This window comes from Bos indicus, chromosome 10 (genome assembly GCF_029378745.1).
Source record: "Bos indicus isolate NIAB-ARS_2022 breed Sahiwal x Tharparkar chromosome 10, NIAB-ARS_B.indTharparkar_mat_pri_1.0, whole genome shotgun sequence".
Taxonomy (NCBI): Eukaryota; Metazoa; Chordata; class Mammalia; order Artiodactyla; family Bovidae; genus Bos; species Bos indicus.
Genome location: NC_091769.1, coordinates 5514856 through 5539084, shown reverse-complemented (window position 1 = coordinate 5539084; position 24229 = coordinate 5514856). Strand labels below are relative to the sequence as shown.

General features: G+C 53.0%; 1 protein-coding gene across 6 annotated transcripts in view; it reads left to right on the top strand.

The window, feature by feature from the left end:
- The window catches only part of HRH2 (histamine receptor H2), a 50034-nt gene that overhangs the window by 15807 nt on the left and 9998 nt on the right, over positions 1-24229 (top strand). For 2 of the 6 annotated variants that reach the window (XM_070796842.1, XM_070796844.1), the window contains exon 2: positions 9447-11029. In XM_070796842.1, coding sequence (XP_070652943.1) covers positions 9954-11029 — 1076 coding nt within the window. In that variant the 5' untranslated portion in view covers positions 9447-9953. Of the gene's footprint in view, positions 1-7769; positions 8422-9446; positions 11034-17616; positions 23036-24229 lie in introns of those variants that run through there. The other 4 variants (XR_011568704.1, XM_019968053.2, XM_070796843.1 and 1 more) reach the window with 4 other exon arrangements.

Sequence of the window (24229 nt, the reverse complement as noted above, 5' to 3'; positions counted from 1 at the left end):
ATCATGCAGGGCTAAGGCTTGGCAGCCATTGTCATCTTTATGCAAATGACAGGAGAAGCAATCGGAGGGGCCGGGCCTGACCAGTCCTATCAGTAACTGCGGGAAGAGGGGTCCCTCAGGGTGAGCTTGGAGCAGAGGACTTACTAGTAAGGGGCTCTTGACTGAAGTCAGTCAGTTCTGAGAACTAGTAGCATGTGGGACACTACCCTCTTGATCCCAGTCAGCCGTCAATCAACGAGGCACTTCTGACCCATGAACATACGTCAGTCGTGTCTGACTCTTTGTGAACCCATGGACTGCAGCACACCAGGCTTCCCTGTCCATCACCAACTCCCAGAGCTTGCTCAAACTCTTGTCCATAGAGTCAGTGATGCCATCTAACCATCTCATCCTCTGTCGTCCCCTTCTCCTCCTGCCTTCAATCTTTCCCAGCATCAGGGTCTTTTCTAATGAGTCAGCTCTTCGCATCAAGTGGGCAAAGTATTGGAGTTTCAGCTTCAGCATCAGTCCTTCCAATGAATATTCAGGACTGATTTCCTTTAGGATGGACTGGTTGGATCTCCTTGCAGTCCAAGGGACTCTCAAGAGTCTTCTCCAACACCACAGTTCAAAAGCATCAATTCTTCTACTCTTGACTGAGTAGACCAAGTGCCAGCCCTGGCCTGGAGCCCCGACGCACCAGGTCCGGCTCTTAAGTGTCACCCGAGCACACAGCCGCCTTTCCTTTGCTGTTGTTCCTTCCACCTGGGTGCCCTCTCTCTGCCCTTCTCTACTGGTCAAGCCCTGTGGCCTGGCTGTTGGTTTGGCCATAGGTGATGTCTACCCACAGTTGTCATTGTTCAGTCGCTCAGTCATGTCTAACTCTTTGTGACCCCATAGACTGCAGCATGCCAGGCTTCCCTATCCTTCACAATCTCCCAGAGTTTGCTCAAACTCATGCCCATTGAGTCAGTGATATCATCCAACCATCTCATCCTCTGTCACCCCCTTATCCACCTGCCCTTGATCCTTCCCAGCATCAGGGTCTTGTCCAGTGAGTTGGCTCTTTGCAAAAGGTGGCCAAAGTATTGGAGCTTCAGCTTCAGCATGAATACCCATGAATATCCCAGGTTGATTTCCTTTAAGATTGACTGGTTTGATCTTCTTGCTGTCCAAGGGATTCTCAAGAATCTTCTTCAGCACCACGATTTGAAATCATCAGTTCTTCAGTGCTCAGCCTTCTTCATGGTCCAACTCTCACATCCGTACATAACTACTGGAAAACCCATGGCACTAACTATAGGTAAAGAGATTCCCAAGGTCCCAAGGGACATATGGTGAAGGAAGTCTTTCCTGCACCCTTGGCTCAGCCCCCATAAACCTCCATGGAAGCAGTCAGTCCCTTTTCACACGTGCCCTTCCTGGACCAGTTGTGTGTCAGTGCAAGAGCACAAACACACACACGCGTTCCCCCTTTAGAATGTCACACCCCACACATACAGAGAACATTCCACATCAGCCCCAAAGCCTGCAACGGTCCTTTATTTAATTTTAATTTTTTTACTAAAGTACAGTTGATATATGGTATTATGTAAGTTACAGGCATAAAATATAGTGAATCACAACATTTACAATATATCCTTGTAGCTTATTTATCCATAGTAGTTTGTACTTCTTAATCCACTACCTTTATACTGGCCCTCCCTCCCATCCTTCTGCCTGCTAGTAACCACTAATTTGTTCTCTGTATCTGTGAGTCTGCTTCTTTTTTAGAAAACAGCAAGGAAGTTTCTCAAAAAACTAAAATTAGAGCTACCATATGACCTAGCAATTTCACTCTTGGATATATATCTGAAAAAAAAACCCACTAATTTGAAAAGAAACATGTACCCCAATGTTCGTAGCAGCGTTATTTACAGTCGCCAAGGTATGGAAGCAAGCTAAGTGTCTATCAACAGATGAACGGAGAAAGAAGATGTGATACATATATATACCATGGAATAGTATTCAGCCATAACAAAGAAAGAAATACTGCCATTTGTAGCAACATGGATGAACTTGGAGGGTAATATGCTGAAGTGAAATAAGTCAGACACAGACAAACAAATACTCTATGATATCACTTATATGTGGAATCTGAGAAATGCGAGAAGCTGGTGCAGTTGTCCTTTTGATGATTGCATTGCATGGTGTCCCAGGGATTTGAACAACATTTCCAGGTCATATGATGAATTCCTCAAAGTGCAGCTGCTGGGTCGGTTTGTTTTTTTAGCATTCATGGGGTTTTCCAGGCCCCATAAGATGTTGCCTTCTGCACACACACACCGCTGTCACCTGCCACCACCCACAGCATCACCACAGCATCCTCCCAGTTCCCATAGCCCCTTGCTGCTCCCCACACCCTCCATGGCCCCTGCCCCCATCGCTAGGCAGTGTCTGAACTGCTGGGGGCTGGACCCGCCTCACCCTTTGGGTGCGCCCCCGGGCCCTGCCCTGCATCCCGGGCTCCCAGTGAGGGAGTCCCAGAGTGCCACCAGCCTTTCTGAAGTGGCGTGGCCCCCGCCACCTGGTCTCCAGTCACGCTGCTCAGCACCTTTGTCTGCAGCCACAGCGGGGCTTAGAAGGCCCGTCTTCCCTCCTTCAAGAATGAGAGTCACCCTGCTGACAAAGCTTCCACTTCTCAGGCCCCTCTGGGACTCCTGAGTGGGTGGCACTCCTGGGGGAGTTGACCCTGGGGCCACCCTCTGATGCCCGCAGCACCCGGTACCATTCGGACGACGAAGTGACGGGGCGATGTTCTGGGGCATTATGGTTCATAAAGACGAGGAACTGCCTACCAGGGACCCAGTGACCCCTGCATCTCATTACTGGCAGTGATAGCTGGGAGTAGCCAGCAGGACCCAGTAAGGCCCCCTGCCACCCTGCAGCCACCCCCCCCTGCCCCCTGATGTCCCCGCAGGACTGCTGGACATAAAGCCACCTCTGGCTTTCCAGTTGCATCAATCTCCACTCACCCCCCACCCCCAAGGGCTCCTATGGCTCTGCGGACATCCCCGACTCTCTGCCTCCCAGTGTTTGGAGTAGCTGTCTTCTGGAGCCCGCCCGTCCCCTGTTTTCACTGAGTGACCCTTTTCCTTTCTGTTCAGGTCTCAAATCACGTACCCTCCAGACCAGGACGGCTGTGCTTAGTCACTCAGTCGTGTCCAACTCTTTGCAACCCCATGGGCTGGAGCCACCAGGCTCCTCTGTCCATGGGGATTCTCCAGGCAAGAATACTGAAGTGGGTTGCTATGCCCTCCTCCAGGGGATCTTCCCAACCCAGGGATCGAACCCAGGTCTCCCACATTGCAGGTGTCTAAGCCACCAGGGAAGCCCAAGAATTCTGGAGTGGGTAGCCTATCCCTTCTCCAGCAGATCTTCCCAACCCAGGAATCGAACCGGGGTCTCCTGCACTGCAGGTGGATTTTTTACCAGCTGAGCTACCAAAGAAGCCTGTGGCTCCTTACACTCCCCCTTTATAGAACTGTCAACATACTGCAGTTGAATCGGCAGCTCTGCTATGAGTTACTTCATGTTTGCTCCCCTCCAACCACCACACTGTCACAGAAGCTCCAAGATTTGTCTCCCATGTCCACCGCTGTCCCCTGGCACCCAGCACAGTGTCTGCCCTCGGATCCACTCCCTACATATATAGAGCATGCATGTGTGAATGCAGTTTCCTGGCTATGGGGCTTTTGACAATAATAAAAGGTAATATTTTTGTTATTATGAAATATTATTTTTATACTATTATTATATTTAATGTAACCTGCCATATGCCAGGCACAAAGTGTTTTACATACCTTTGCTCTGCATTTTCACAACCACCAAGTGAAGGAGGACATATCATTACCCCAATTTTACAGAAGAGAAAACTAAGGCTCAGAGAGGTTGCAGTCATATGCCCAGGGTCACCAGGCTCTTAAATGACAGTTCTGAGATTAAAATCCAGATTCATCCAGTGTCAGAGTCTTTGTCTTTGAGCCCCTGGGTGTCCCTTCACTTGTAGGCATGTCAATTTTTGCACAATAAGGATCAAATGACCTACTGCACAGACTTGCCCACTGGCTCCCCCAGAAGCCATTGTGTGCTCCCCTAGCACACAATGGTTGCCTGCTGAATATCATTTTCTTTTCCTATTGTAAGTGATCGCTTGGAGAATTGGATTCATCTTCCAGGTTGAGTGAGAAACCCAAAGGAGCTTTAACTAATTCCCCCAAATTGCTAGTTACTCCCCCAGTGGCTTTGCCTGGGGGTTTAGGTACTTAAGCTGCAAAAGGGTAGCTTCATTTCACCTCTTAGTGAAAAGGGAAAGAAAAGTGTTGGACTCAGTTTGATAAAATTTGATGGGAGAAGACCCCAGTCCCCAGACTAGTTAATCTAGATGGCTTCTCTCCTCTGTTGGCAAATAGAACTGTCAGTGGCATCTCTTGCAGGATTTTGTGGGCAGCAGTGAGAGGGGAGTTGGGGCATTAGGCAGACCTGGTGGGCCTTTGGGCTGTACCTCTGCTGGGGGGGTGACCTTCAACACTTCAAGCCCCCATTTTCTTTGCAGTCACAGGAGAGGATTGAGCAGGGTCATGGTGTTCCAGATTCCACCCACCACAGCGCATTCCTAGGGAGACACACTTTGATGAGGAATCACCAAGGACCACATCCAGAGGAGAATTTTCCAAGGGCCCTGGAAACTCAGATTTCTACCCAGTGGAAAGTTAAAGAACCTCTCTCTCCTGTGCACCCCAGAAATCACAAGCCTCTACCAGACGTAGGTATAAGTGGGAAGCAGAAGTGAGCGAAGATGGAGCAGGTACCTCTGGAAGATTCTGAAAGACTTCCTGGAGGAGGTGACAGAGACAGGTCTTCAGGGAAGAGTGTGAGTTCCCCAGGCATGGAAGGGAAGAAGGGCATTCCAAGCAGTGGGAATAGCATGTGCAAAGGCACAGAGTCATATGGACCTAGGACTTTTAAAATCAGGAGAAATCAAATGCTACCAGAGCTATATTTCTCCAAGTGTTGTCCAACTAAAGGGCACCGGGCAGGCAGGAGCTAAAGCTAAAGAGAAAAGACAAAACCAGGTCACGCAGAACCTTGCAAGTCACGTCAAAGATCTATCTGTACTTAGAGATGACCGAGGCTGGTCATCGGAGGTGATCAAAGCAGACTTCCCCGTGCAGAGCCCAGCACAGTGGGTTTAATACACATCTGTGAGCTCACTGAGTGCCTTTAACACACTCAGCTGTGGCTGCTCTTGAAGGCTAATTTTTTTCACTTTCACTTCATACTGTTGGCGCCTGGCTTTGTTAATATGGCTCAGTGTCTGTCTGGCCACCGTGGCCTCCCAGAGGTGCTTGACGTGATGAATCAGACTCTGAGCAGGGCACTGCTTTTTGTTATGGCTGCATGTGCCAGGTGACGACTGTAGATGAAGGTCAGAAACCTCCCAGGGGGCAGTAAGGGGCACAGCATCCCATGAGCAAATTCTTCAGAAAGTGCTTTTCTCAGAGGCTCTTAAGGCCAAAACTGAGATGACATAAGAGGAAGCAGTGTGACATGTACAACGGCAATGCCTGTGGTCAGCCTGCAAGACCGGGACAGGAAGTGGGGGAAGCCGGCTTTAATGAAAATGCCATATCGTTTTCACACTCACTCTGTGTGCCCTGGGCCTCTCCCTTAGACAACAAGAAATGCTTGCTTGATGGCTGGCTGGCTGGCTGGCTGGAAGGATGGAAGGACAGATGGATAGGTGGATGGAAGCTGGAGACAGGTGGTCTAGATCCAGGCCCTGCTTGCAGACAGACACTGAGCCATATTAACAAAGCCAGGCACCAACAGTATGAAGTGAAAGTAAAAGTGGTAGTTGCTCAGTTAAGTCCGATTCTTTCAACCCCATGGACTATAGCCCTCCAGGCTCTGTCTGTGGAATTCTCCAGGCAAGAATCCTGGAGTGGGGTGCCATTCCCTTCTCCAAGAGATCTTCCCGACCCAGGGATCGAACTGGGTCTCCTGCACTGCAGGCAGATTCTTTACAATCTGAGCCACTATAACGCAGCACAAAGTACAGGAGAGGGTGCCCCCACCTGCAGGCTTCAGGGAGACAGAGGTACAGGGATCCCCCCACTTTTGAAAGTTTGATTTACCTCACTTCTCTTTCATGAAAGACCTACATTAGTACCTATTTTGTACTGGAAGAAATCCAAGGAGGATTTTTGCTTTTAGGAAAAAAAAAAGGTGAAAAGCAAAAATCATGTTCAGGTTTATTTGGCGGTGAGCTGTTACAGAGGCAACCTGCATGCACGCCCCCCTCAAGTTCCTTCCCTGGGAGCCACATTCAGCATCTCAGTATCAAGCTGTGAACTGTATCTGAGCATCTGTGCTTTATCTTGATTTATTTTGTGCGTCCGTTAGCAAGATGGGTCCTAAGATAACGTCTTCTTCACTTTATATCATGTTGGCTTTTGAAAGGTTTCAAAACAACACCATGCTTTCAGATGGTGAGGGAGGGTGTGGGGACCTGTGTTTGAGCTAGGCCTTGAGAAAGGCATCGTTGACTGAAGACAAGGAAGAACAGGACTCCAAGTGAAGAAGACAGCAAAGGGAAAGTCGGGAGGGAAGAGACTGGGTACATTTGGGCCAAAGTCGGGGTGCCCGAATGGCAGAGTGAGTGAGGCAACTATAGGACTATCTGCTGAGATCCACTTTGAAGGACAAGTTGAAGTCTGTGCAAGAGCGGGCGTGAAGGTAGCTGGAGGGACAGAAGCTGAGTCTGAATCCAGGCTCTCTGGCCACTTACTAGGGGTGTGACATCACTAGGCCTCTCTGAGCCTTGCTGTCCTCAACTGTTAAATAGCAACAGATTCCCCTCGTGAGCAGTCATTGTGAAGCTGAGATCTTTCATTTAATATGCGTGAAATCACCTTGCCCAGGACTCTGCTGTAGTGCAGATGCTCCATCATGGGTTGAACCATTCCCCTGCTGATAGACACTCAGATCATCTCCCATCATTTGCCACTTGCAAGCCTGTTTAAGCAGACCTCCTTGCTCATGGCTCTTCTCATGATGGTGGTGGTTATTGCCACAGCCTAGGTTCCCAATAGAATGCATTAGATCTAAGTGATCTAGAAGGGTGTCCACTATATAGTAGAGATTTTGAAAGAAATGAGGAAAGGAAGTATCAGAACAGTGTTCTACATGTGTCTGGTACAGGCAGAGCCTCAGAGAAAGAATGGATGGTCCACGTAACACCAAACAGTCAGCAAAGGTCACCTTCCCAGCGTGAGGGCTTGGGTATGCAATGATCCAAACAGTTGGCTCTTCCTGTATACCTCAGAGCCCTTGGTTTACTGCAATAAGCAATGTCATCGCTTATTGAAAGGAAGGTTCAAGAAAGTGCTTTTTATACTAGCTGTGATGGTAATAACGATAGTGATCATGAAGACAGTGATCTTGGAGTAGTGACCCCAAGGGCCATGATCCTCTAAGGCCATCATTCTGCCCACAAAGCTCCACACGAAAGCTCATGCCTTACAAAGGTCACTGGAAACTTCTGGGAAACAGAAACACAACCGCAGTGGTTGTTCTTGGAAACTCCAGGAACTCCATGAAGAAAGGAACCAGTGCTTTCTTTGTGGTGGTTGTGGCCATGGCCCCAGCACCTCAAACAACAATGGGCACGTTGTAGATTCTAAAAGAAATATTTGCTGAAAAGAGCAGAGAGGGGGAGGCGACAGAAGGAAGGAGGGAGGGAGGGAAAGAAGAATTAATTTTTAATTATATGAGAGGCCGGTTTATTCAGATTTGAAAGTCTTCAAACGTTAACTAAAACATCAGTTCAAAATACTTAAACCTGGCTATTAAGGAAACTCAGAGGAAATTTTGATCAGAAATAGGGGTTCTCAAAAAAAAAAAACCAAACCCCCTTCAAAGTTAATTAAGTGTGACAGTAACAGCCATACTGTTTGGGCTATTTATATAATGAAAAGTTCTTCTAAAAATAATACTTGGAGGCCCAGCCTGCTAGGCTAGGTGGCTGAGCCAGGTGGAGTGGCAGAAGGTGACCAGGAGCCGTGATCCCCGTGCCGACACAGCGGTTGCAATTAAATGATGCCTCTCTTATTCAGATTGCAAAACCACTCCTGGCCAAGAGCCAGAGAGAGACTTCATCTGTGTCAGATGGCGTTGAGCTCCTCCCTGAGAGGAGGTCCTCTGTCAACTTGATTTTCTCCACACTCCCAGACCCCAGGAGACTGCTGCTGGCTGTTTTCTGGAAAACCAGGATCCGCTTGAAAGAAAGCGTCCAGGAATCAAGCAGGGCCTTAGCTTGTTTTGCATGGATCAGAATCAGAATATCACCACTAAGAAGGAATTTAACCTGATACTTAACCAAAAGAAGCATGGCATGTGCAGGTATTCCATTGGAGTGATGTTTGATGTGGGACCAGAGGCGGAAAGAAGAAGGGACGGAGGGAGGAAGGAAGAAACTAGAAACCACCAAAACACCTGTGTTAGAGTGCTGATAAACAAACCATAGCCAGCCACCCCACGGACTGTTACACAGCCGTTTGAAAGACTGAGTGAGGTCTGCACCCGCTGACCTGGAAAGTGAGGTTTAGAGAGATGGCCAGAGCAGGGCTGGGGCTGCAGTTGGCAGACTGGGACAGCGGGCTAGATCTGGTCCTCTCTTTGGTTTTGTGTGTCACGTGAACTAAGAATAGCAATTTTACATTTTTTTTTTGGGGGGCCCAGAAATTGCTTTAAAGAGTTTGAGAAAAATTCAAGAGAAGAAGATGTTGCCACACATGAAAACGATGTGACATTCACATTTCAGTGTCCATAGTAACGTCCAGGATCACTCATCTGCACATTGTCTGTGGAGGTGCCTTCACACGAAACAGAGTTAAGTAAATTGCAGCAGAGAGCTTGCCGGATACAAAGCAGAACATGTTCACTAGCCGGCCCTCTCCTGAAAAAGCTGGTTGGCTTCTTGTTCAGAGTATGGTGACGTTTTATAAAGCTAGAGTGTAGAACACTGTTCTCAGCACTTGGCAGAGTCAGTGTATTAACGTTGGCTATTTTTTCATTCATTTTATCGTTTATCCATCATAGGCGTAAGGCCCTGGGAACCAGCAGTGACCCAGCAGATGCAGCACCCTTTTCTCAGAGCGTAGAGTCTGTGTCTAGAATCTCTAATATAAAGCGTATAAACGTGAGGCCGTCCTACTGCATGTCCTGTGTGACTTGGTGGTCAGCCCCTGGCATCCTGTCTCCCTTCCTCCTCTCACAGTGTATCCTGATTGCCCTGGTCCCTTCTAAGGGGAGATGCCGGACTGGCCTCCTGGCGTCTTGAAGTGAGGTCAAGGTCTAGAAGTATTCATTTTGAATTCCCTCAGTCTGGTTTCAACATGCTCAAAACTCCATCTTTGTGTTTCTAGCTCACGCTCTCCAGTGGACCCTAGAGGGCAAGGCAGCCGTTCCGGAGCCCCCACCCCCACCCCATCACATGGATGGGGGCAGCTGTCCGTCATGGAGAAGGCTTCAGCCATAGCTCCACATGAAACCTCCCCAATAAAACCAAAGCCACCTCCAGACTCACGCCCAGTGGAGATGTGTTCAGTCCTGGGAGGAAGCTGGCTCTGTTGGAGGCGATTTGAGGACTGCGGTTTGAACCAGGAACCTCGCTTTGAGAACTAGACGTCCCTCATCTTCCTTCCTACTCATGCCCCCCACCTTCTTGGAGATCATTTTATTTATTCAAGAAAAAACAGCACTAGCTCGGTCCCTGGAGCCTCCCCACATTTGGATACTTCTCTCGGCTCTGGTGGGCAGCCTGAAGCCCAGTGGTGGACATAACTGATCTGCTGGGGAGCTGGAAGAGGAACAACTGCAGGCCCGGGGTGGGGGCGGGGGGGCCACAGGGGAAGGAGCTGTAGGGACCCAGGATGGCGGCCAATGGCACAGCCTCATCCTCTTGTCTGGACCCCACCGCGTTCAAGGTCACCGTCACCGTAGTCCTCATCCTCCTCATCCTCATCACCATCGCCGGCAATGTGGTCGTCTGCCTGGCGGTGGGCTTGAACCGCCGGCTCCGCAGCCTGACCAACTGCTTCATTGTGTCCCTGGCCATTACTGACCTGCTCCTCGGCCTCCTGGTGCTGCCCTTCTCTGCCTTCTACCAGCTGTCCTGCCAGTGGAGCTTTGGCAAGGTCTTCTGCAACATCTATACCAGCCTGGATGTCATGCTCTGCACGGCCTCCATCCTCAACCTCTTCATGATCAGCCTTGACAGGTACTGCGCCGTCACGGACCCCCTGCGCTACCCCGTGCTGGTCACCCCGGTCCGGGTCGCCGTCTCCCTGGTCTTAATCTGGGTCATTTCCATCACCCTGTCCTTCCTGTCCATCCACCTGGAATGGAACAGCAGGCCTGAGAACCACAGTGACAGTCACACCATCCCCAAGTGCAAAGTCCAGGTCAACTTGGTGTACGGTCTGGTAGACGGGCTGGTCACCTTCTACCTGCCGCTGCTCGTCATGTGCATTACGTACTACCGCATCTTCAGGATCGCCCGGGAACAGGCCAGGAGGATTCACAACGTCGGCCCGTGGAGGGCAGCCACGCTCAGGGAGCACAAAGCCACGGTGACGCTGGCTGCCGTCATGGGGGCCTTCATCGTCTGCTGGCTCCCCTACTTCACCGTGTTCGTTTACCGGGGGCTGCGAGGGGACAGCGCTGTCGACAAGACCGTGGAAGACGTGGTCCTGTGGCTGGGCTATGCCAACTCGGCCCTGAACCCCGTGCTGTACGCCGCGCTCAACAGAGACTTCCGCACGGCCTACCAGCAGCTCTTCCGCTGCAGCCCCGCCGGCCAGGACGCGCACAGGACTTCTCTGGGGTCCAACAGCTCTCAGCTGGTGAGGCATCCGGGCCAGGGACCCAGGTGGCCGGAAGAGAGGCCCCTGAGGCTCCAGGTGTGGAGTGGGACTGAGCTCACGGCCCCCCAGGGAGCCACAGACAGGTAACTCCCCCGGCAGTTTGCGTGCGGGACGGAGCGTGGTGAGGGGGAGGGTCTCCCTCAGGGTAACAGCCGTTCCCCAGGAGCTGCCTCGGATGCTGCGTGCTGGGAAGCCTTCATGAGCACTTTGCAAGCCCTGTGTTGCTCCATCCTCCCGAACATCCCCTCAGGTAGAACTTTTGACCTCCGTTTTCAAAAGGAGCAAGTCAGATCCCAGACAAGGTTGCCAGGGCCCCTCACAGAGCTGGCATCTGACTCAGAACTGGTGGGCCCTCTCTTCTAGCTACCTCATCCTTACAATCGGGGGCCCTAAGTGTGCTCAACTCTGCCCACTTAGTTAGTGGTCATAGGTGTTCACTTAAATCCGCCAACAGCCCTCATATAGCCATGCGCTAGTGCTGCGGCCCCGGGGCTTGAATCAGAGACCCCATTCAGCCCAGTCTTGAGCACCTGTTATGCACCAGCTCTTACTTTGTGGGGTGCTCAAGTGGAAGGAGAAAGAGGCTTGGCTGCATCAGGAAGACGCAGCCTTGAAAGCCAGGGTTGGGCATTGTAATTGTAGGTCTTAGGGGAAGATAGAAGGATTAGAAGTTAGGATGGGGGTAACCCAATCGCCTCTGTGCTTTGGAGAGAGGACTCTGGTTGTCCCTTCAGACGTGGACCTGAAGAATGAGATGGGGACATTGGTGAAGAGGGATCCGGGGCTGCTCCATACGAAGGAAGAGAATAGAGCAAAATCTAGGAGGCTAGTAAAAAGTGGGCTTGGAGACCACTGGATGTCTGAGACACAGGGCATGCAAGAGAGAGGAGGCCCCAAGACTCCACCCTCGAGAGGTACCCTGGCTGGAAAGATAAGGTCAGAACGAGGTTGAGATTAAACTCACTTGTGACAAAGCCCCTGAGAGGTATTAAGGGAAAACTCCCCAAAGACTTGAGTGGCTCGAGGAAGCTCACATTTGGAGAGAAGTTTCACAGGTCTTAGCGAGCTCCATCTAGCTGTTGAGGGGAGTGAAGGATGCCGGTAGAATCCCTGACACATACAAATGCTCAGGAAAAGTCACCCTCCTTTCTCTTCCCACAGACCATGCCTTTGCCCCCAGAATGCTGGTCTGTGTGAGTGATCCATCTATCCATCCATCCATCCATCCACCCACCCATCCATCCATTCATTTGCAAACATGTGTCAACTTCCCATCACATGCCAGGAACTGTGCTGGGCAGCAGGGATGCAGAAGTGACGTTTTGGTGTCTGTTTTGACAGACAGGTATGGAAAATCTGCTGCACAGCCTTGTCTCGGCTCTGTGGCTTGAGCACACCTCTGCCCCCTTGGGCCTCAGCGTCCTCCTCTCATGGAGTATGGGGTTTGTCCTCAAGCAGCCTGCCCTGCTCACCTCCCAGAATCACCCAAAGCACACGGGAGCCAAGGGATGCGAACAAGCTGTGTGAGCCCCCTGGCAGGATACTTGTCTGCTCTCGAGCTCTGAGCACCGGACTCGAGAAAAAAGCTTGGATGACCACTACACACCTACACCCTCTGGGAGCTGGTATTGTTGGGGACAAAATTGCCCAATGGGACTCCTGGGCCTTGCAGCAGCTGGGTGTGGAGTGTCCCCCCCGTCGATGTGGGTCCCAGGCCCTCCCCTGTCCCCTGCTATCCTTCCAGAAAGAGGTTCATTGCTCCTGCATCCAGCCTCCTCCAGGCCTCCCAGCCTCTAGATTTTCCCTGTCCAATTCATCCTCCAAGCTGCCCAAAGACATCTCTCCAAAGTGCAGATCAAGAGGTCTGTCACTGGATGAGATGACCCTGTCCTGCCACACTGCTTCATTCAGGAAAAGCCGTCTTAAGTACAAAGCTAATTTAGTTCACAGAACAAAGGACAAAGCATGGAGTGTACACTCGGGAAAAAGCCATTGACACGGTTCAGTCTGGTCATCATTCCACTTGCTCTTGCGCTAACCAGTGAGACCCGGGTTAACAGGCTGCCTTTACCCCCAGATCCTCAGGGAGACATCCAGTAAGCACTGCACCAGCAGTGACCAGCCCTCATCCAACACCCGTTAGGTGCCAGTTTTACCTTGGCCGTTATTTCTGTATATTGACCTGTGACAGCGTCTTATCCCCACCCCTCCTAGGTGCTGGGTTGCAAAGGGAGATAAAGCCGGTCCCCCACGCATGCTACCACCCTTGCCACCTGTAACTGTTCACGGTCTGGTTGAGGAACAGATGCCATGGTTCAGCTCTGCATGTGCTAAGCCTTGAAATCCAGTGTGCAGCACACCCAGAGGAGGCGGTGACAGCCCAGAGAGCCTGGGAGCAGCCCTCCAAGCTGAGCCCTACATGCAGATGGGAGCGACCCTCCAGGCGGTGGTGCCGGGGCCCCGTTAGACTCAGGGCCACAGTTCGTTCTCTGTACCGCCCTGTGAAGTAGATGTTTAGCTTCCACGTTACAGATGGGGGGGGACAAGACTCGGAGAAGTGACTTGTTCAAGGAACTCCCGCTAGTGACGCAGCCAGAGAGCCAAGATCTGAGCAGAAGCAGAAATAGCAGCCCCGTTACTGATTGTCCTCTAGGTGCCCGGCACGCGGCGGGCAGTGGGTGTCCACCTCCTCTTCTGATTGTCAGCACCACCCTGGCCGCCAAGGCCAACGGAGAGGCCAGGCCTGCCTGGGTCACATGTAGTAGCCGCGGAACAGAGGGGTCCGGCGGAGGACGTGGTGAGCCAGCTGGAGGGCCTGGTCTATGGCTGTGGGGGTGGGAGTTCAGGAAGCCAGGGACGGCCAGAGGTTGCGTTTCCAGTGGAGGCTGCCAGGGCGATCGGGGACTTGTGTGACCCTTCGTAAGGTTGGCTCCCAGCTTCCTTAATGACCGACAGTATATCCTTTCTGCTCCCCATTTGGGTGCAAAACCCAGCGTTGACCTGGCAGGGAACCCTTATCATTGCCAAAGGGCTGGGTGCCCTTGATTGGTGGTGGTGGAGGTTGGGATGGGGGAGGGGGCAGGGGCATGGCACAGTCAGCCAAGGGGACACTCCAGGAGCGAGTGGCTGAGCTGGATGGTCCTCCCCTCCCTGAGGCTGACCTGAAGCCTCCTCCCCAGCAGGATGCTCTGTCTGCCCTTTCCTGACCCCAGGTGGCCGCCTTCAGCTCGCCCCTCATCACCTCGCCCCATCTTTGACCCCAGGTCCCCAGCCTCATCCCCTCTGCTCCACTGACCCTGCTCAGTAAACTCCACTGCTTTTACTGGAAACAGGCCTGGGTTAGCTCCCAAGGTAGGGCTGCTGTAACAAATGACCGTGAACTTGGTGACTGGAAGCAACACAGATTTCTTCTCTGCTAGTTCAGGAGACCAGGAGACTGAGACCAAGGTGCGCGTAGGGCAGGTTTCTTCCGGAGGCTTCAGGGGAGAGCCCCTCTCCTTGCCTTTTCTGGCTTCTGGGGGCCGTTGAGCTCCTTGGCTTGTGGCCCCTTCTTCATATCACTCTGACCTCTTGCCTCCGTGGCCACATCTCCTTCTCCTGTTCTCCGTCTGCCTCCTTCCTTTAATAAAAGAACTTGTGATTACATTTAGGGCCCTCTGCAGTAACCCAAGATAACTTCCCCATCCTAATGTCCTTAACTTAATCACATATACAGTCTTTTTTGCCACATAATGTTCTCAAGTTCCACCGTGAGGATGTAGACCTCTGGGGGCCCATGTGGAGCTGTCAGAAGCCCCAGCTCCCTGACTTCGCATGAAGATTAGAGGCCCTTCATGGTTTACCCCTGACCACCTCCTGACCCCATCCCCTGGCCCACAGCCACCCTCCAGCCCCTTCTGCCCTCACCAGAACAAACCATTCTATGAGTTCATTCACATGCACTAACTGAGAATTTGCTACATGCCAGCACTGTTTGACGGTGTCACATTGAGCCAGGAAGAGGCCCTTGTCCCAGGGGGATGTTATTCTAGGGCAGTGGTTCTCTGAATGTGGGCCCTCGGCCAGGAGCAGTGTAGCTGACATTGGCCACACTGCCTCATCTGTGCGGAGCTAGGATTCCAGCCCAAACCCATCTGACCCCAAAGCCAGGCTCTTTCCATGATGAAACGCTGAATGGACTTGAGTTCAGCCCAGACTCGGTGCTAGTCCTATAGATAGCAGGTGGGAAAACTAAGGCCCAGGGATGCAAGCAACTTGAGGCCCAGAGCAACTTAGGGGAGGGGCTAGAAGGAGACCCTGTTTCTCTGAATCCCTGCCTAGGGCTCTTGAGTCCTTCCCCATACACTCAGCCGCCCTATGCTATCTCCCGAGGCAGGGAGATAAGCTTTCTGAGCATCAGAGTATCTGCATCTCTCTAGAGACAGGGTCTTCCACCTCCTTGCAGGGTCCCTGTGCCCACTGCCCTACCCCCCGAGGCCCAGAGGTGGGAGTCAGAACTCAGGAAGGAAAAGAGGCGAGGAGGGAGGCAGGGAGTCACAGGCGCCTCCTGCAGCCAGCCCGCTCCCCTCACAGGCCTCTGCCTCCCATCCACCCTCCTTCCTTCTGCTGCTGGCGAGAACGTTTCCTCAGACAGGATGACCTTCGGCTCTGCCCCTGGGTGCTCTTGGAAGCGACCCCGAGTTCTCATCCTGACCTAGGAGGCCCTGCCCTCCAGCTCTCCCCGCTCCTTGCCTCCTCCTCTGCAGCCCTCAGTTCTGTCCCCAGGCCATGCCTCCCCCCAGCCCAGGACAGCTTCTCACTGCTCCTGGCACAACCTATCTGCTCCCCTAGACCGTAAGCCCCCTGAGGGCAGGCCCACATCTGTGTCTGTTCCTGCCTAACACCTAGCACTGGGCCTGGCACAGTCTGCTCAGTAGTGTTTGTTGAATGAATCAGTGAATGAGTGAATGCATAAATGTCTTGTCCCAGGTCCATAGGAGCCCAGAGAGGTGACTAACACCACCCCTGCTTAAGAGATCAGGGAACCCAGTCTCAGAGGGAAGTTCCTGGAACCTAGTGGAAGCTCAGAAATTCCTGGTTCCTTTTTCTAACTCTGACGTCACTAAAGGGCTTGCCTCCAACTAGCAGCATCAGCAACAGGTCTGACTGGGGGATCCACAGCCTGCTGTGAATCACGGAGTCACCCCACACGCCCCCCAGACGTGGTGAAAGGATCCAGGAATTGGGGTGGGAATCCAGAGTTCAGACAACCTGGATGTGGTCCATTGCATCTCCATGCTGCCGTGACCCAGTTTGACCTGAGGTTGGGAGCCGGGGGAGGGCGGAGCTGGCTTTATCTTCTGCTCCAAGTCCAGTCTGGTCTGGCAGAGGAGGCTGGGATCCCCTTAGCAGTAAAAAGTTTGCATGATTGATGTATACACGCTTCTTCTTAAGAAGGAGCTTTGCTCAGAAAGGAAGCATTGCATAATTTACCCCAAACTTGTCCACTCATATCATTTGGGTTCTGAAATTGACTAACCTTTGACACGTTGATTCCAGTATTTCCTTGGGGGCACAGGCGCCCAGAGCAGCTGGTATCCTGCACCCCGCTCCCTATCCCTTCCCAACCCCCATCCTGCCATACCAAGGGGCCTCCCTGCCCCCTGCACTGGAGCCCTGATGTCAGCTGCCTTGTCACCCCGCCCTCTGCGCCTGACGGTCACACCGCAAGGCTACTGGGGTGTCTTCCTGCCTCGGGGTGGAACTTAGGGAACCTGATAGGAGCCCTGGTCTTCCCCTAGTTAGGGGTTGGGTGATGTGAGACAAGTCACAGAGAGTCTGAGCTGCAGTTTCCTTACCTGTAAAACGATAACTGTTATCAGACCTACTCTGCAGAACTGTGAGAGAGAGTAAAATGGAATCAAGGATACCAGCGTTTAGCACAGTTCCTGGCATGTGGCAGGTGCTTTAACAGACACGAGTTTTCCTTTTTTGCCATCCATCGCTTTTCCTTTCTTCTCATTTCGTCTCTTTTGTGTCATTTTCTAGCTTTCTTTTATATTGCACTTTTGTTGAGATAAACTTCACATACTGTAGGATTCACTCATTTCAAGCACACTTCACTGGCTTTGAGTCTATTCACCGAGATATGCCGCCATCGCCACAGGCAATTTTAGCACATTTTCATGACCCCAGAGAAACTCTGTAGTCTTTAGCCATCAACCTCCCAGTCCCTGCGTTTCCCACCCAACCACAAATGCATTTCCTGTCTCCATGGACGTGCCTGTTCTGGGCATTTCAGATGATCCATGGTCTTCCGTGCCTGGCTGCCTCACTTGGCGTGTGCTGTTGAGGTGCTTTCTGCATTTTCTGTCTTTTCTTATTTCCTTTCCTTTTCCCATTCTTCTCTGTGTTGTCTTTCCCTCCAGTTCCCCACTCCCTCTGTGTCCAAGGTCCCATCTCTCTTTCACCGAGTGCTCGGGCTTCCTGGCCGCTCCGGGTCGTTCACAGCCCTGGGTGTGGGGGTCCAGCTGTGAGGCTACCTCCTGGACCGCGTGAAGGCCTTTGTCCCCTCTCCTGCCTGGGTGAGCTGGGAAGGTCCTACTCAGGCCTGGGGGGATCTGTCCTGCTGCACAGCGGAGCACACGGGCTACACCAAGGCATTAATCCTTTTCATCTTCTGTCTCTTCAGAGAGTTTGGGGAGTGAGACCCCCTCCCAGCCCTGGAGTCAGGGGAAGGAGAGCAGAGGGAAAGGAGGTGGGAAGCCTTTTACAGCCTCACAAGTCAAGGAGAATAAACCGTGGCCCCCCAGGAGTCACTTGAAAGGTAGAGAACCGCTCATTTCCCGCCCTCTGGGGACAGCGCTTTTGAAGCAGGCTGGAGGCCCCAGCGGTGCCTGGCTACCCTCCCTCCCTCCTGCTGGCTTGGCACAGACCCTGGCGCCTGCCCTTTCCTGACCCTCCCTTCTGGCTCCTTCTGTCGCAGGTCTGACAGGACTGCTATGGGGCTTCCTTCTCGGGGGCTGCAACGCGGAGGGAGGGGGAACCGTGCCGTTGGGCCCACCGCTAGCAGCTTTGCACCGACAAGGAAAGGGTGAACAAATTAGGAGAAGGCCTTTTCTCCAGGGCACCCAGCTTGAAAGTACATGGCTTGGCGAGCAGAAGGAGGTCTGGATTTCAGCCCTGATACCCTCGTGCAGAGAACAGAGTCACAGAGAGGTCCTACACGCCTTCCAGACCCCTGGGAAAAGGCAGGGTGGAGGGCAGGGCTCAGCAAGCCTCTTCTTCAAAGGGCAGACAGGATAAGTAAGTTAGCTTTCCGGTGCCTGTGTTCTGTGGTAACCACTGCTCAACCCTGCTGGCATAGCAGGAAAGCAGCCCCTGACAATACAGAAATGAACGGTGCTGGCTGCCTTCCAATAAAACTTTATTTATGGGCGCCAAAATAGGAATTTCATATCATTTTCACTAGTCACAAAATATAAGTCTTCTATTCACTTCTGTCAACCATTTCAGGCTAGTGTCTGCCAACCCCTGCATACTGTGCTATTTAGTACCTCAGTCATGTCCGACTCTTTGCAACCCCATGGACTGCAGCTCGCCAGGCTCCTCTGTCCATGGGGATTCTCCAGGGAAGAATACTGGAGTGGGTTGCCATGCCCTCCTCCAGGGGATCTTCCCAACCCAAGGATTGAACCCAGGTCTCCCACATTACAGGTGGATTCTTTACCATCTGAGCCACCAGGGAAGCCCAGGAATACTGGAGTGGGTAGCCTGTCCCTTCTCTGGGGGATCTTCCTGACCCCTGAATAAACCCGGGGTCTCCTACATTGCAGGCAGATTCTGTACCAGCTGAGCTACCAGGGAAGCCCGCCAATCCCTGAGGTGAGGGAAAGGAAAGGGTGCTAGCATTTACTGGCTTTGTGTCTTTGGGCAGGTGGCTTGCCCTCTCTGAGCCTCAACTTGCTCATCTGCAAAATGGGGATTAAGATACCTCCCTGTGAGGATTTTGATGAGGCTCAGCATCAGTTGATGCAAAGTGCCTGGCACAGGGTAGATGCTTGTAAATGCTGGTTTTTCTTTCTTGCTCGCTCTTTCTCCCTTCCTCCTCTCCTCCTTCCCCCAATCCTGCCTCTCCTCCCTTCCCTCCTATGGCCCCCCTGTAAATGAGCAGCTGCAAAGTCCAAGACAGGCTCCGTGGACTTCTATCTCAGCTGCATCACTGAAGCACTCAATTTGGGCCCTGATCCTGAGCCTCGTGTCCCTTCTCTGAAAATGGGGGGCTTGGATCCATCTCAAGGGACCATTCCAACACTAATTATATATAAATGCTTAAAAAGAGAGAGAAATTATGCCAAACCCCCAATATTGTTTATGTCAAGAATCTTCTGGCAAGGGCGGGGAGGAAGCTGTTTTTCATACTAATGAATTGGTCTGAGGATGAAGAGGCAAATTCAGTAAAACGTGTCTTTGTTGCAGCCTGAGCTTTGCGGGCAGGGGCATGCGCAGGTAGGGGTGAAGATGGGGTGTGGACAGGGCTGCCAGGAGGGCCTCAGCCTGGCAGACAGGGGGCCTGGCTTTCTCACTGCCTCTGGCATGGACAGCTGTGTGAGAAGATTGCACCCCTCTCTGGGCCTCGGTGTGCTCATCTGCAAAAGAGGGCTATAGCTCCTAGCAGCTGTCCCTGCTCCTGACAAGACAGCAGTGGGTCACAGGCAATGCTGTGTTCCTTAAACCCACAGCAGCTGTTTGTGGCAGCGTCAGGGGACTGGGGCAGGGTGTGCCTGAGACCCGCTGGGCATTTTAGGGAGTCCAGAGTCCCTGAGGCTCCCCTGGGATGTGAGGGCCTTTCCTTTCCTGCCCGTTTTTGTGCAGAAAGATGGGGGTGGGGGTTGTCCTAGCTCCCCAAACTGGCAGGTGGCTCTGCTTGCCTACATCTGCTAGTGTGGAAGGCTGCAGCTTGCGGTGGGGACTGCAGGCGCTGGGACTCGTGAGCGGGCGGGTGAGACCCGGGCCTTCCTCATTCCGGGATGGGGCGTGCCATTGTCCTCTGGAGGTGGGCACTCTGCGTGGGCAGCAGTTTCAAGAAACCAGCACCCAGAGGTTTCAAGGAACTTCCCCTTTCCACATTGACTGGGGAGACACAGAATATTTATAAATACTTCATCATCATTGAAATGGAACACAAAAATTAAAAGTCAGAGAGAAACCCCGTCATGGGGCCATCTTCCACAAGCCCTGAAGTCACGCTCTGTACTCCCTTTCTGTCTCTGTGAGCAGATGTGGTCCTAGGGTCACAGCGACAAGAGGATCCATGCATGGAGTTCTCTAAGAGAGGTCTGTCTCAGGGGCTGCTGAGTCTTCCTGATTCACTCATTCACTTGCCCTTTAGAGCCCCTGCCCTATACGGTGGGGGGGTGGTTAGAGGGGGTGCAACTAATGGAGCTGTCAGAAGAGCTGTCGGGGTGCAAACATGTGGGGTTAAGTGCTGGGACCTGGCGGGTGGGGGCCAAGAGGGCCCTGAGGGCCCAGCAATTGGACAAAGCCTCCTGGAAGGGGTGATGGCTCAGCGGGCTCCTGAAGGACAGGTAGGAATTTTCTAAGCTGAAGGGCGGAGGTTGGAGGTGCCATTCTAGGCAATAGAGGCTGGAAGTCGGGGAGGAGAGGAGAGAGGGACTGAGATTCACAGGGTCTGGGAAGCCAACCAACGCGCTTGAATAGAAAAGGTACTTCCTTTTCTAAAATTTGCCCCCATTTGAAAAGCAGGACTGATCACCCCAGCCCCTCTCTCCTTTCCAGGGCTGGAAGAAAGACCAAGGGCATTAATGTCTGGCCTAGGACAGAAGCTTAGAGCACAGTGCTGAGGTGTAAGACTGTTTCATTCTGCTCTGTGTGCCCATAGGCCACCACTTAACAGATGGTGGGGAAACGTACATTTTCCAGGTCAGGGGATCTCAGTCACTTCCAGTTGTAACCATGGTGACTTTGGAAGTGGAACCCCACCAACGCAAGAGTCCCTTCCCTGCCCGCTCCTTCCCTGCAGGGTAAGCTAAGCTCCCCAGGGCTGTCTGGCCCCACAGTGTCCGTCTTCATCTGTGGCGCCCATGCCATGCCTGCTCCAGGCCCCCTGGCATTGCTGAGGACCAGCCATATCCTCCCACGGGCCTTGGCCTCTACTGCAGGCTCCCACACCACCCGGCAGGAAGGCCCCAAGGTCCAACCACACACTGAGACTCACTGTAGGTCTGGGGGGGTTTAGGGGCCTTCTGCACCCCCTTGGGAGCAGAGGAACTGGGGTGCAGAGCTCCATGAAGCCTCCTCTCTGCCATGTCTGCAGGGGACCCCCTCACCTCACCCCCAATGAGCATTCTGACCCCAAAGGAGGGGATTGGGGGTAGGGCCCACTCTAGCAGGGAACTGACTCCCAGCCTCCTCTCTGGGTCAGGGGAGCCGCTCTTAACAAGGCTCCTGAAGGCTGGATGCCCTCCGACCCTCCCACATGAGTCTGTTTCCCTTCTGGATCGTAGCCTAAATGGCGGGACGACCAGCCCAGGTGAGAACCCAAGCAAGCCCAGTGCATTTCCAAACAGCGTCCCCCCTGCCCTGCCAGAGACACAGCGCCCAGACGCCAGTGCGTCTCCAAACAGCGTCCCCCCTGCCCTGCCAGAGACACAGCGCCCAGACGCCAGTGCATCTCCAAACAGCGTCCCCCCTGCCCTGCCAGAGACACAGCGCCCAGACGCCAGTGCGTCTCCAAACAGTGTCCCTCCGCCCTGCCAGAGACACAGGCCCAGCTGACACACCGGCCTGCAACGGGCTGCCGGTGGTGGCGACCAGTACCCCCGCTGCCCTGCCAGGGGCTGAACCTGGTAGCGCCTGACTGCTTGGGAGCTGGTTGACCTCAGGCAGGCTACCTCTCCGTTTCTTCAAGTGTCAAATGGGCACGGGGCAGGTGCCCACTTCAAATGGGAGTTGCAGGGGTTCGCAGAGAGAACAGACCCACAGGCCCTGAGAAGAGAGTCACCCACGGCCGTCTGGTGGGGGAGGGGTTGCCCACGGAGCCTGAGACAGGCTGAAATGTTCCCCTGTGTTTGCATTTTGCCCTTGTCTAGGCATTATTTTTGCTATTATAAGCAACCCTGTGATGAACATCTCCATGCAAAAAACATTTTGTTTCTTTCAGATTATTTCCCTAGAAACTGAATTTCTGGAACAGGAATTACTGGTGAAAGGGGAGGGATGTTTTCGGCCTTGTTACACTTTACTTGTTTTCTAGCTTGGCTGTGCTGTGCGGGGGAGGGGGTCGCTGTCAGCCACTTCTGACCATGCAGCGGGGAGGGCCCTGGAGCCACTGTGAGGGGGGCTGACGAGGACAGAGGACATCCTCAGCAAGGATGAGAGGGCTCTGCCATTTAGGCTGGACAGGGGCGAAAGAACAGGGGAGCAGAATGGGCTGAGGAGGAGTCATCAGGGTGCCCACATCCAGGGCTTGAGCCCTTCAGAGACTAGAGAATGTACAGCGTGTGAGTTGAAAGTTACGTTTTATTCGGGCAAAATGAAGACTGTAGCTGGCAGAACAGCATTTCAGACAGCTCTGAGAAGCTTCTCCAAAGAGACAGAGGGGAAGGTCAGTATCTATGTGATTTTGGTGAAGGGAGTTTACATGCAGTCAAGCACATATTTCTTTTTGCAGAAGGTTTCTGCTAGTCACGAGGAGCACTCGTGGCCATGAAGGATTTCAGGGCTTTCTAGATGTGAGGAGATGCAAGAATTAGGCTCGTAGAATCAGCTCCTGAAAGGATCTATCTGAGGACCAGTTCTGCCAGTTTTTCCCAGGGCAGAGTGCCTCACTGGCGCTCTCCACCCTGAACTCCTTCAGGGGCTGTTGAAAGTCAGCAGCTGCGGCTGCCCATGTTTTAATCCTTGTAGGAGGTTCATGGCAAGTGCCGATTTGTAGTTGACAGGAGCAGATAAATCTCAAATCTAAAGGACTGACATGATGGTGCCAGGAGCCAAGCCTGGGATATAGTGCCCGACTGGCCTGGAGCAAATGGCAGCCTCTCTGGGCCTCAGTTTCACATCTGTGAAATGGGTGTGACCCTTCGCCTGCCTCCCAGCGAGGGGGTGGTGGGGGAGGGTGGGTGTTGGGGTGTGGGGTGGGGTGGGTGGGATGGGAATAGAATGAATGATAGGAAATAACTTTGAGAGTTGCCTCGGGTACCGTGGGTTCTTTGTCCATGGCATCCACTGGCGTGAGTGGGGGGAGGGTGGGGGGAGGTTACTTCAGTTTTTAAAAGAAACGCCAGTTTCAGGCTGAGGATTGAGCAAGCAGGGAAGTCTCACATGGAGGTTACTGGAGGGTTGGAGCACCCGGACCGGGTGAACACCAGCTCCCCAGGACTGGGAGATCTGAGCAGGGCCCATTGGCCGGAGAGGACCCAGGGCAGGGAACTCCAGCGGGCGGCCAAGCAGTGCTCTCTTGAGCCGCCTCCACTTACTTGCTGTGCGAGTGACTGAAGGGTTTTGGGAACTCTCTCCACTGCTGGAGATAAGAGTGTCATAGTGTCATAGTATCAAACATGTCACATGGATGCTATGAGAGTTCAATGTTAAGGCTGACCTGTGATCACTCCCATCCTTTCTTATTCTGCCACCTCACTTATCAGCGGAGGCAGAGGAAGGGTTGAGCGGAAGTAGGGCTTGCCACGCCTTTACATGTCCTTGAAGCAGCAAACCCAGTGTGCTGTGTGACATGCCCAGCGCTCCTTACCAGCTGTGTGACCTCACGTGAGTTTCCTAACCTCTCTGTGCCTTTGTTTCCCCCTCCATCACATAGAGGTGGATGTGTGAATTAAACTGAGCCACTATTGACAAAATGCTCAGAGCCGGGCCTAGCTGTCACCCGGCTGCTCTCAGGGCCCAGAGCACAGGCTTCAGACCTCGCCACTGTGGCACAGAGCCCTGTTCCTCCACCCACTGGCTGTGTGACTTTGGTTAGGTTGATTGCTTAACCCTACAAAAAGCCGGTCCCCTCCTCTGTAAAGATGTGGGTTGTGGGGCCCCCGTGGCACGCCAGACTGACAGTAAGCACTCAGTGTGACTGTTGGCTGAGGGCCTTAAAGAGGCCCCTACAGAAACCAGCAGAGCCCAGCCCCGGAGCCATGGCTCCCCCAGTGGGGGTGCATGCTCCATACCAGAGGTGCACACTCCCCCCCAACCCCCTGGGGCTCCTACACCCACAGGCAGGTACAGTCACACTAACCCATGCAGTCAGCAACTCCTGGAGACCAGCCAGGCCACACTAC